Below are 12,386 nucleotides of genomic sequence, written 5' to 3' on the forward strand. Positions count from 1 at the left end.
TCTAAAAAGATGGCGGCCATCTTTTTTTCCGATAATACGGTTTAGCCCGGCCAAATGCCGGAGTTTGCCGGGTTTGAGATGGCCGGTTTTGTTTTTCAGCGATAATGGAAAAAAAATGCCGGCCATCTCAACCCCGGCGAAATCCAAGGCATTTGGTCATGGGAGGAGCCAGCATTTGTAGTGCACTTGTTCCCCCTGACATGCCAGGACACCAACTGGGCACCCTAGGGGGCACTTCTAAAATTTTTTTTTAAATATACAAATAGCTCCCAGGTGCATAGCTCCCTGACCTTGGGTGCTGACCCCCCCAAATCCCCCCCAAACCCACTCCCCACAACTCTACACCATTACCATAGCCCTTATGGGTGAAAGGGGGCACCTACATGTGGGTAGAGTGGGTTTTGGGGGGGTTTGGAGGGCTCAACACTTACCACCACAAGTGTAACAGGTAGGGGGGGGGGATGGACCTGGGTCTGCCTGCCTGAAGTCCACTGCAACCAACAAAAACTGTTCCAGGGACCTGCATACTGCTGTCAGGGAGCTGGGTAAGACATTTGAGGCTGGCATACAGGCTGGCAAAAAAGGTTTTTAGTTTTATTTTTTTAGTGTGGGAGGGGATTGATGACCACTAGGGGGAGTATAGGGAGGTCACCCCCCATTCCCTCCGGTGCTCATCTGGTGAGTTGGGGCACCTTTTTGAGGCTTGGTTGTGAAAATAAAAGGACCAAGTAAACCTGGCGAAATACTGATTAACGCCGCTTTTTTTTCCATTGTCCGCAAAAGCTGGCCATCTGGTAGCCACGCCCATGCCTGCCCATGTCCCGCCTTTACTATGCCGCCGACACGCCCCCTTGATCTTTTGCCGGCTTGGCGACGGGGAAAGCGGCGAAGGTGTCAAAAAAGCACCTTTCGATTATACTGATTTCACCGCTTTTAAGAGATCGCCAGCCATCTCCCGATTCATGTCGGAAGATCGCCAGCGATCACTTTCGAAAATAAGCCTGATAGTAACATAGTCCATCCAGTCTGCCTAACAAGATAAACTCATTTTACATGGTATGTGATATTTTAAATGTATACCCAAGTTTGATTTACATAGTAACATACATAGAGGCATATTTTCAAAGCACTTAGCCTTCCAAAGTTCCATAGAAACCTTGTTCCAGGGAGCATTTTCTGAAGTCCACTGCAGTGCCCCCTAGGGTGACCGGTTGGTGTCCTGGCATGTCAGGGGGACCAGTGCACTACGAGTGCTGGCTCCTCCCACGACCAAAGGGCTTGCATTTGGTCGTTTCTGAGATGGGCATCCTTAGTTTCCATTATCGCCGAAAATCAGAAATGACCAAGTCTAAGGACGACCATCTCTAGGGACGACCTAAATGTCAAGATTTGGGCATCCCAGACCGTATTATCGAAATGAAAGATGGACGCCCATCTTGTTTCGATAATACGGGTTTCCCCGCCCCTTCGCTGGGACGTCCTGTGAGGACATCCTCAGGAAAACTTGGGCGCCCCTTTCAATTATGCCCCTCCACATCTTTTTTGCTCACCAGTATTGCACACATGAAGTTTGAGCAATTTGGAGACTGACTGATAAAAAGCCCCACTGTGGATTCAGTAAATAAAGAATGAAACAGAAACACATGATCGCTGAGGGGGAGGAAGGAACTAGGGAGCTGAGCACCTGGGGTGCGTGGGCAGACTGGATGGTCTGCCTAGGTCTTTTTCTGCAGTAATGTTCCATGTTTGTATCGCACATAGCGCAATGCAGCTGTGGTCGGAGACTTAGAAAGAAGTTGGGTATATGCGATGGGCAAGGGTGTGGGATATATTCTGAGTTTATGCCCCCAGGAACACACTGCAGAAACGCAGAATAGATTTGCATAATTCCATATGCAACAACCCAAGACAAGTCCTACAGGAGAAAACAAATGGAGACAAAGCCCACTTTTTTGGCCTGCCCCATAAATTAGTCCGATAGCTTGGGTCCATTTCCATATAAATCTGATCATCAATCTCTTTAACAGTTCACAATTGGGTTCTTGATGTGAAATGTACAGTCCCAGACCCAGCAGGCAGGCGCAAATATATATCTGTTGTCTAATTATTTGTTTGTTTAATTAACACTATTTCATGTGTTATTTCCACCAGACACGGGCGGTAAAATTTATCTTGTCAGAGCTCAAACTGTAGGCAGCGCGCTAGGTGCCCTGATTTTAATTATAGCTAATGTAAATGTGAGGTTTAAAACCAAGACACCAATGGATCCAGGCACTGGGAAAGACAGAGAAGGACTAGATTGTGTTGCTTAAAGTTGGATTTTTGATAGTTCTGGTCTTAGTATTTTTATTGATTTTCAACACAAATACAAACAGGAAGCAACAACTATGTAACAGTGAACAATTGTACAAAGTTGGTAAGAAATCAATAAAGGGGGGGGGGGGAGAGAAAAAAGGGGGGGGAAGGTACATAGCAAAGATACTTTACATGCAAAGGCCATATGTACCTAAAGAGGAGCAGTTAAGCGTTGTTTAGCACAACATGTCACACTAGGAATCTTTGAAGTAAGATAAAAGTGGGAAGCATTTCTTTTCGTGCAGAGCAAATGTAAATGATTTTTTTTTTTGCAAGGTATGTTTCATATTTATAAGTCTGAAAGAATAAGTTCCACCATTCTTGGTAGGTGACCTGATCTAATGATTTCCAGTGCAAAAAAAAATTAGTTTTGAAATGACTTGTGGAATATTTCATGTCATAAAAAACAGATGGTGTCGATGTTCAAAGTGATTTAAAAAGTCAGAAGAATATTTTTTTTACATTTTCTAGCACCGGGACATTGCTCGGCGGTAATCGAGCAGCGCCACAAGCTACTCAATTACTGCTGAGCTACCGCCAGAGCCCCTAACACCTCTTCAACAGAAGGTAATGGCCCCTCCCCACAGGAAATGGTCACACAGCAAGTGTTTAACTTACTGCATAGCCATTTCCTTCCTTAACAAAAAAAAAAAAAAAATTTTACCAGCGGCGGTAAAAGGGGGCCTCAGTGCATGGCAAACCCGCTCGCCAATTCCACCGCACAGGTTCCCTTTTACTGCCATTTGGTAAAAGGACCTCTTTATGTTGTGAGTTAACCAAGCACCAATCTGAATATCAGTCAGTGCCCGTTTAACTGCTAGGTCTACCCAGATACTTAGTGCCAGGAATCGTGCATGGTCTTGGCTTCAAATATCCAGGGTTAAAACAGCTCTCCCCCCCCCCCCCCCCCCCCACACACACACATATTTACATCAAAAGTTCCTTTCTCCGTACAGGGTCACAGCATAGGTTGCCTGCCACGTCCCACCCTTGCGGAAGCAGGAAGTTACATCAGAAAGGGGCAGGCCGCAGCATAAAGAAGGTTCTGGTCAGTGGCAGACAACCTATGCTGGGACCTTCTACAGAAAAAGAAACTTTTGAGGTAAATGCAGGGGGGGGGGGGGGGGAGAGGCAGACAGGGGAGATACCGGAGTGGGAGAGGGGGAGTACAAGACCGGGTGATGGAGGGGAGAGAGATATTGGTCATGTGGGGAGGAGGTACTGGGTCCCCCAACTGCTCTGTGCCCTCGGGTCAGTCCATCTCTGCTATAGATATTCAATGCCAGTGCTCGGATATGATCTGGCATTGAATATCCAGGGTTAAAAACCTCTGATGGCTACAGGATGACCCAAATTATGCAAATGAACTTAATTCTCAGAACATGTGCCTGATAAAAATTTGAGTGTCTTAAAATCCAAGCCTGCTTGAGGCTCTTCAGGAGCAGAACTCCTTACCCTGGTGAAGCCTCCATATTACCATGATATATAGCCTACTCCAGATTGTCTAAAACCATCCCTGTGAAGACTGGCCATTGTTCAGCAGTGGCAGAAATTCAAATTACAGACCCCTATTTATTTAGATTTTGCTCAGACCTTTTTCAGTAGTAGCTCAAGGTGAGTTACAGTCAAGTACACTGGATATTTCTCTGTCCCAGGAGGGCTCACAATCTAAGTTTGTACCTGAGGCAATGGAGGGTTAAGTGACTTGCCCAAGGAGCAGCAGTGGGATTTGAACCGGCCACTGCTCTAACCACTAGGCCACTCTTCCACTCCATAGGTTGTTTAAGCATGGGTGACTGGAGGCCTCACAGATTGGCGGGCACGGCTCTGGCCACCTTGTTAGGCACACTGGATAGACCACATGGGTCTTTGCCATCATTCGCTGTGTTACTGTATAGGCTTGTTGTTAGATTATGCTCTTTATTGCAATAAGATTGTTATAAAACTGTTCTCCAAGGTTTGGTGTTAAATTTAGACTAATAAGCAACAATTATGGAAAGGACCCTCAGAGTGGGGGAAGTTCATCTTAGAAGACATGGGAACAACTATCAATGTGGCCCTTTGTTCCCCCTGAACTCCACCCGAGCAGAATTTAAGTCACTGAAAGTCAACATTATCACTTCTGCTCATTGCCATTGTTACTCTTAAGATATCAGTGTTGTTGGTTTTGAAGCCCTCTGCTCTACGTATTGGAGGGACCTGGCTATGCGGAAAGAGCCTTCAAAAATATGTTGGATTATATACTACTACTACAAATCATTTCTACAGCGCTACCAGTCGTACGCAGCACTTCACAATTGAACATGAAGAAAAGACAGCCCCTGCTCAAAAGAGCTTACAATCTAAATCAGGACTGACTGACAGGACCAATAAGGATAAGGGTAGAAGGACACATAGGAATGATTCTAAATGGAATGTTGCTACTATTGGAGATTCTAGATGGAATGTTATTGTTGCTATTCCGCTAGCAGCATTCCATGTAGAAGCCTGCCCTTGCAGATCAGCAACACGGCCACGCAGGCTTCTGTTTCTGTGAGTCTGACGTCCTGCACGTACGTGTTGCTGATCTGCAAGGGCAGGCTTCTACTACTACTACAAATCATTTCTACAGCGCTACCAGTCGTACGGAGCGCTTCACAATTGAACATGAAGAAAAGACAGTCCCTGCTCAAAAGAGCTTACAATCTAAATCAGGACAGACAGGACCAATAAGGGATAAGGGTCCGACAGACAGATAGGACACATAGGAATGATTCTAAATGGAATGTTCCTACTATTGGAGATTCTGTTGCTACTATTTGAGATTCTACATGGAATGTTGATGTTGCTATTCCGCTAGCAGCATTCCATGTAGAAGCCTGCCCTTGCAGATCAGCAACGCGGCCGCGCAGGCTTCTGTTTCTGTGAGTCTGACGTCCTGCACGTACGTGTTGCTGATCTGCAAGGGCAGGCTTCTACTACTACTACAAATCATTTCTACAGCGCTACCAGTCGTACGGAGCGCTTCACAATTGAACATGAAGAAAAGACAGTCCCTGCTCAAAAGAGCTTACAATCTAAATCAGGACAGACAGGACCAATAAGGGATAAGTGTCCGACAGACAGATAGGACACATAGGAATGATTCTAAATGGAATGTTCCTACTATTGGAGATTCTGTTGCTACTATTTGAGATTCTACATGGAATGTTGATGTTGCTATTCCGCTAGCAGCATTCCATGTAGAAGCCTGCCCTTGCAGATCAGCAACGCGGCCGCGCAGGCTTCTGTTTCTGTGAGTCTGACGTCCTGCACGTACGTGCAGGACGTCAGACTCACAGAAACAGAAGCCTGCGCGGCCGTGTTGCTGATCTTCAAGGGCAGGCTTCTACTACTACTACTATAAATCATTTCTATAGCGCTACCAGTCGTAGGCAGCGCTTCACAATTGAACATGAAGAAAAGACAGTCCCTGCTCAAAAGAGCTTACAATCTAAATCAGGATAGACAGACAGGAGGAATAAGGGTAGGACAGACAGATAGGACACGTAGGGAAAGGGGACTATTGAAGAGAGGAAGGCAAGATAAAGGTTACGAGCAGGTGAGAAGTTAGGAATTAAAAGCAGCATCAAACAGGTAGGCCTTTAGCCCGGATTTGAAGGCGGCCAGGGATGGAGCTTGATGTAATGGCTCAGGAAGTCTATTCCAGGCATAAGGTGTGGCGAGATAAAAGGAACGGAGTCTGGAGTTAGCGATGGAGGAGAAGGGTGCAATTAGGAGAGATTTGCCTAGTGAACGGAGTTCCTGGGAAGGAGTGTAGGGAGAGATGAGGGTGGAGAGGTAGTGAGGGGCTGCAGAGTGAATGCACTTATAGGTCAATAAGAGGAGCTTGAATTGTATACGGAAATGGATAGGGAGCCAGTGAAGTCTGCAACACTAATAAAGAAAGGTCACTAAAGAGAAGTAAGGGGTTGCATTGGGGGGGAAACTGTAAAAATTTTATTTTGTCAATATGTTGTCTGTTAAATGGTATGTAAAAGGTACAATTACGTACCAGTCTGTTGTGTTTACTTTAATTTAGAAAGAAAAAGAGGACAGGGAAACCATGATTCTTTTATTTCCAGACTGCATTGCTGCGTTACACCAGCTACAAGGACATCACTTTGTCAACACTTGCTCTGTCCTAGCTTGGCTTAATCTGTGTTTGTGTTAAATTTCTGGTGCCTTGACCTGCTATGGAGTTTCCTCCTCACTGCCTCAATTATTCTTTCTTTCTTTATGAATATTGTCATACTGTCCTTCATGGCTTCAGATAATGAAGTAATATGAATCAGTTCCTCCCAGTGAGGCTAAAGCCACCAAAGGCAGATCAAGTCTAAAACCACAGAGTCCTCTGTAACGTGGAGGGGCATAATCGAATGGGGACGACCACCTCTAAGGGCGCCCATCTCTAACCACAGCACCGCGAAGGGGAGGGGAAACTCGTATTATCAAAACAAGATGGGCGTCCATCTTTCGTTTCGATAATACGGTCGGGGACGCCAAAATCTCAACATTTAGGTCGACCTTAGAGATGGGCGACCTCGGTTTTCGCCGATAATGGAAACCGAGGACGCCCATCTCAAAAACGACCAAATCCAAGGCATTTGGTTGTGGAAGGAGCCAGCATTTGTACTGCACTGGTCCCCCTGACATGCGAGGACACCAACCGGGCACCCTAGGTGGCACTGCAGTACACTTCACAAATTGCTCCCAAGTCCATAGCGCCCTTCCCTTGTGTGCTGAGCCCCCAAAAACCCATGCCCCACAACTGTACACCACTACCATAGCCCTAAGGGGTGAAGGGGAGCATCTACATGTGGGTACAGTGGGTTTCGAGTGGGTTTTGGAGGGCTCACATTAACCACCACAAGTGTGACAGGTAGGGGGGTATGGGCCTGGGTCCGCCTGCCTGAAGTGCACTGCAATACCCACTAAAATTGCTCCAGGGACCTGCATACTGCTGTGATGGAGCTGGGTATGACATTTGAGGCTGGCAAAAAAGTTTTTTAAAGTTTTTTTTTTAGGGTGGGAGGGGGTTGGTGACCACTGGGGGAGTAATGGGAGGCTATCCCCGATACCCTCTGGTGGTCATCTGGTCAGTTCTGGCACCTTTTCGAGGCTTGGTTGTGAAAAAAAAGGGACCAAGTAAAGTCAGCCAAATGCTCGTCAGGAACGCCCTTCTTTTTTCCATTATCGGCCGAGGACGCCCATCTGTTAAGCACGCCCATGTCCCAGCTTCGGTACACTGCCAACACGCCCCCAGGAACTTTGGTCATCCCCACGACGGAAAGTAGTTGAGGACGACCAAAATTGGCTTTCGATTATGCCGATTTGGCGACCCTGAGAGAAGGACGCCCATCTCCCGATTTGTGTCGGAAGATGGGCGCCCTTCTCTTTCGAAAATGCCCCTGATGGTAACATAGTAGATAACGGCAGAGAAAGACCTGTACAGTCCATCCAGTCTGCCCAACAAGATAAACTCATATGTGCTACTTTATCTGTATACCTGACCTTGATTTGTATCTACCATTTTCAGGGCACAGACCTTAGAAGTCTGTAGGTTATCTATTGCTTTCAGTTTCCACCCCTTTCCCTCCTCCGTACCTTCAGAAACTTGTACAGCAAGAACGTAAACCAATTGGTGAGCATCTTCTCTGCAACTGACTCCGTCCTGGAAAGAAGCATGAAGGCAACCAAAGAATCATGTTATTCCTGGGAGTTATCCATGCAGAAAAGAGACACTGAGACTTCCTATCCTGTACATTTAAATACATAATAAAGTCCAGAAAATGTTAAGCTGCAACCTTGGCATTAGTCCACTCATCAGAAGATACTACATGGTAGAACTGGAGTCACAATAAATTTTGGTGTCCAGTGAATTATATCACATGATATCACATATTAGTACCACTGTAGTTAGTGTATTGTTACAATACTGTGAGTCATCAGTACATGCTCCATTACTTAATTTAGGATTAGATTCAATCAGTGCATTTTTACCAGTAAAAAAGGTGCCGGTACTCAAATGCTAGGCCACCCTTCAGGGGTGAGGTGATCACTGAGGGACCCACCCTACAATAGCCAGACTCCCTGCAACCAGTCGCAGAGTCTATGACAAGGCAGAATTGGTGTGTAGAACCTGAGCTCTTTCATTAAAACTTGGGGTCCTTGAGTCAATTTTAGCAGACAATGGAAAAGGTGCCAGTACTCAGTCCCCCCAAGTACCCCCTCAAAAAAAGCCTTGCTTTTATCACATGTAGTAGTGATTTTGATTTCTAAAGGCATTTCTTTTTTCTTTCATTTAGGGGGCTTATCAACATGAGCTATTGTTAAGACGTTATTTTACTGTTAACCCCTGTAATTAGCTTGATTGTTCTATACTTGGCTCACTTTTGATAATGTGATGTCATAATGCCTCATTCCACCAATGGTTAACATCCAACCTCATCAGTGATGTCACAATGGCCTGATCACCTACACATGGGTCCCTTTTAGCCAATGCGTTCTAGCAAAAGAGGTGCCCATACTCAAATGCTAGACCACCCTTCAGGGGTGGGGGTAATCACTGAGGGACCCTCCCCACAATAGCCAGGCCCCCTGCAACCAGTCACAGAACCTTATGACAAGGCAGAATTGGTGTGTAGAGCCTGAGCTCTTTCATTAAAACTTGGGGTCCTTGACTCAATTTTAGCAGACAATGGAAAAGGTGCCAGTACTCAGTCCCCCCAAGTACCCCCTCAAAAAAAGCCCTGGATTCAATAAATGACACCCACATTTGGACGCTGAAAAAAATGCACACTGATCACTATTCCAAAAACAGCACTCTGAACAGTGCGTAGCGCCGTGATCCGTGCACAACTCTGGGCATGAGGATTTACACCTAATGACACTGCATGCATCTTTAGTGAATGCCCCTGACCCGTCCATGCTTCTCCCATGGCCACGCCTCCTTTTCAGTTACGAAATAAAAGATTTGCGCGTTCATCTTTGTAGAATAGCATTTCGCAGGATGCGCACATAAATCCAAAAGGTTGCTAATTAGTGCCAATAATTGATTGTTAATACGCACTTATTGGCAGTAAGTGGCTCCTTACTCAATTAAATTGCACCAGTGGCGTAGCTTCGTGGGGCCTGGCCCCCCTCCCGCCATCGCCGTTGCCGTCGCCTGCCTTTGCTGGCAGGAGACCCCAACCCCCACCAGCCGAGGTCCTCTTCTTCCCGCAAAAGGCTTCCTTCTGTTTCTGACATCGCAGGACATGAGAAACAGAAGGAAGCCTTTTGCGGGAAGAAGAGGACCTCGGCTGGCGGGGGTTGGGGTCCCCCGCCAGAAAAGGTAGGCGACGGCGGGTTGGCAGCGGGAGGGGGGGGGGTCGAGAGGGTCGGTGGCGGGGGGGGGGGTCGGCTAAAATGTGCCCCCTCACCTCGGGCTCTGGACCCCCCTCCCGCCGAAGTCTGGCTACGCCCCTAAATTGCACATGCCCAAATCTGCATGCAACTTTGAGCACCATTTATAGAATCTGGGGGTTAATCGGTCTGCCTATGTATGTGCAGAAATCCTTACCGCTTAAATTATTTAAACATGGAGCAGGATCGGTGGCGTACCTGGCTTGGTACCACATTCCCCCCTCCCCCTCATGCCGAGGTGCATCACTCCCACCACCCTTCCTCCTAGCAGGGGGTGCACAGAGCAGTCACACGCTGTCTGCTCTGCTGGTTCCTGCCTCGGGACAGGAAGTAATGTCAGAGGGGGGCAGGGGACTGGTGGATCCAACAGCCTGCAAATGCTCGGTGCACCCCCTTGTTGCCTTCACCTGGGGTGGACCACCCTCACTGCTCCACCCTTGGTATAGTACTGAGCAGGCTATCGGGTGTGGGAGATATAGAAGAGCTACACTAAACAGAATGGTTGGGGTGGGGGTGGGAGGGGGGAGGGGGAGAGAGGGTGCATTACCAGATATTGCTTCTCTTTCCTGTGAGGAAAAATCATCTCCTAAATTGGATGCTACATTTTGTGTTGCGTTCACTATGATAGCTTACCAGGGTCAAACATGTGCATACAGTGGGGGAAATAAGTATTTGATCCCTTGCTGATTTTGTAAGTTTGCCCACTGACAAAGACATGAGCAGCCCATAATTGAAGGGTAGGTTATTGGTAACAGTGAGAGATAGCACATCACAAATTAAATCCGGAAAATCACATTGTGGAAAGTATATGAATTTATTTGCATTCTGCAGAGGGAAATAAGTATTTAATCCCTCTGGCAAACAAGACCTAATACTTGGTGGCAAAACCCTTGTTGGCAAGCACAGCGGTCAGACGTCTTCTGTAGTTGATGATGAGGTTTGCACACATGTCAGGAGGAATTTTGGTCCACTCCTCTTTGCAGATCATCTCTAAATCATTAAGAGTTCTGGGCTGTCGCTTGGCAACTCGCAGCTTCAGCTCCCTCCATAAGTTTTCAATGGGATTAAGGTCTGGTGACTGGCTAGGCCACTCCATGACCCTAATGTGCTTCTTCCTGAGCCACTCCTTTGTTGCCTTGGCTGTATGTTTTGGGTCATTGTCGTGCTGGAAGACCCAGCCACGACCCATTTTTAAGGCCCTGGCGGAGGGAAGGAGGTTGTCACTCAGAATTGTACGGTACATGGCCCCATCCATTCTCCCATTGATGCGGTGAAGTAGTCCTGTGCCCTTAGCAGAGAAACACCCCCAAAACATAACATTTCCACCTCCATGCTTGACAGTGGGGACGGTGTTCTTTGGGTCATAGGCAGCATTTCTCTTCCTCCAAACACGGCGAGTTGAGTTCATGCCAAAGAGCTCAATTTTTGTCTCATCTGACCACAGCACCTTCTCCCAATCACTCTCGGCATCATCCAGGTGTTCACTGGCAAACTTCAGACGGGCCGTCACATGTGCCTTCCGGAGCAGGGGGACCTTGCGGGCACTGCAGGATTGCAATCCGTTATGTCGTAATGTGTTACCAATGGTTTTCGTGGTGACAGTGGTCCCAGCTGCCTTGAGATCATTGACAAGTTCCCCCCTTGTAGTTGTAGGCTGATTTCTAACCTTCCTCATGATCAAGGATACCCCACGAGGTGAGATTTTGCGTGGAGCCCCAGATCTTTGTCGATTGACAGTCATTTTGTACTTCTTCCATTTTCTTACTATGGCACCAACAGTTGTCTCCTTCTCGCCCAGCGTCTTACTGATGGTTTTGTAGCCCATTCCAGCCTTGTGCAGGTGTATGATCTTGTCCCTGACATCCTTAGACAGCTCCTTGCTCTTGGCCATTTTGTAGAGGTTAGAGTCTGACTGATTCACTGAGTCTGTGGACAGGTGTCTTTCATACAGGTGACCATTGCCGACAGCTGTCTGTCATGCAGGTAACGAGTTGATTTGGAGCATCTACCTGGTCTGTAGGGGCCAGATCTCTTACTGGTTGGTGGGGGATCAAATACTTATTTCCCTCTGCAGAATGCAAATAAATTCATATACTTTCCACAATGTGATTTTCCGGATTTAATTTGTGATGTGCTATCTCTCACTGTTACCAATAACCTACCCTTCAATTATGGGCTGCTCATGTCTTTGTCAGTGGGCAAACTTACAAAATCAGCAAGGGATCAAATACTTATTTCCCCCACTGTATGTGTGCTGGTATCTCAGTTTATGAAAAGGGCTGTCCAGGTTACGTGAACCTTGAACATCAGATATGAATAGTGGCTCGTTACTCTATCAACCAACTGGAATCCAGAAGAGAGCATATGTGCCTGGAATAGACTTCCTGAGCCGGTACGTCAAGCTCCATCTCTGGCCGTCTTCAAATCTAAGCTAAAAGCCCACCTTTTTGATGCTGCTTTTAACTCCTAACCCTTATTCACTTGTTCAGAACCCTTATTTTATCATCCTCACTTTAATATTCCCTTATCTCTTGTTTGTCCTGTTTGTCTGTCCTAATTAGATTGTAAGCTCTGTCGAGCAGGGACTGTCTCTTCATGTTCAAGCG

At 46.8% G+C, this 12,386-nt stretch overlaps 1 protein-coding gene across 1 annotated transcript in view; it reads right to left on the reverse strand.

The window, feature by feature from the left end:
• Positions 1–12,386, reverse strand: part of PLXNA4 (plexin A4) — a 944,413-nt gene that overhangs the window by 138,505 nt on the left and 793,522 nt on the right. The window contains 1 exon segment of the mRNA XM_030216701.1: positions 7,981–8,047. Within this exon segment, the coding sequence (XP_030072561.1) occupies positions 7,981–8,047 (67 nt within the window).

This window comes from Microcaecilia unicolor, chromosome 10 (assembly GCF_901765095.1).
Source record: "Microcaecilia unicolor chromosome 10, aMicUni1.1, whole genome shotgun sequence".
NCBI classification, from domain to species: Eukaryota; Metazoa; Chordata; class Amphibia; order Gymnophiona; family Siphonopidae; genus Microcaecilia; species Microcaecilia unicolor.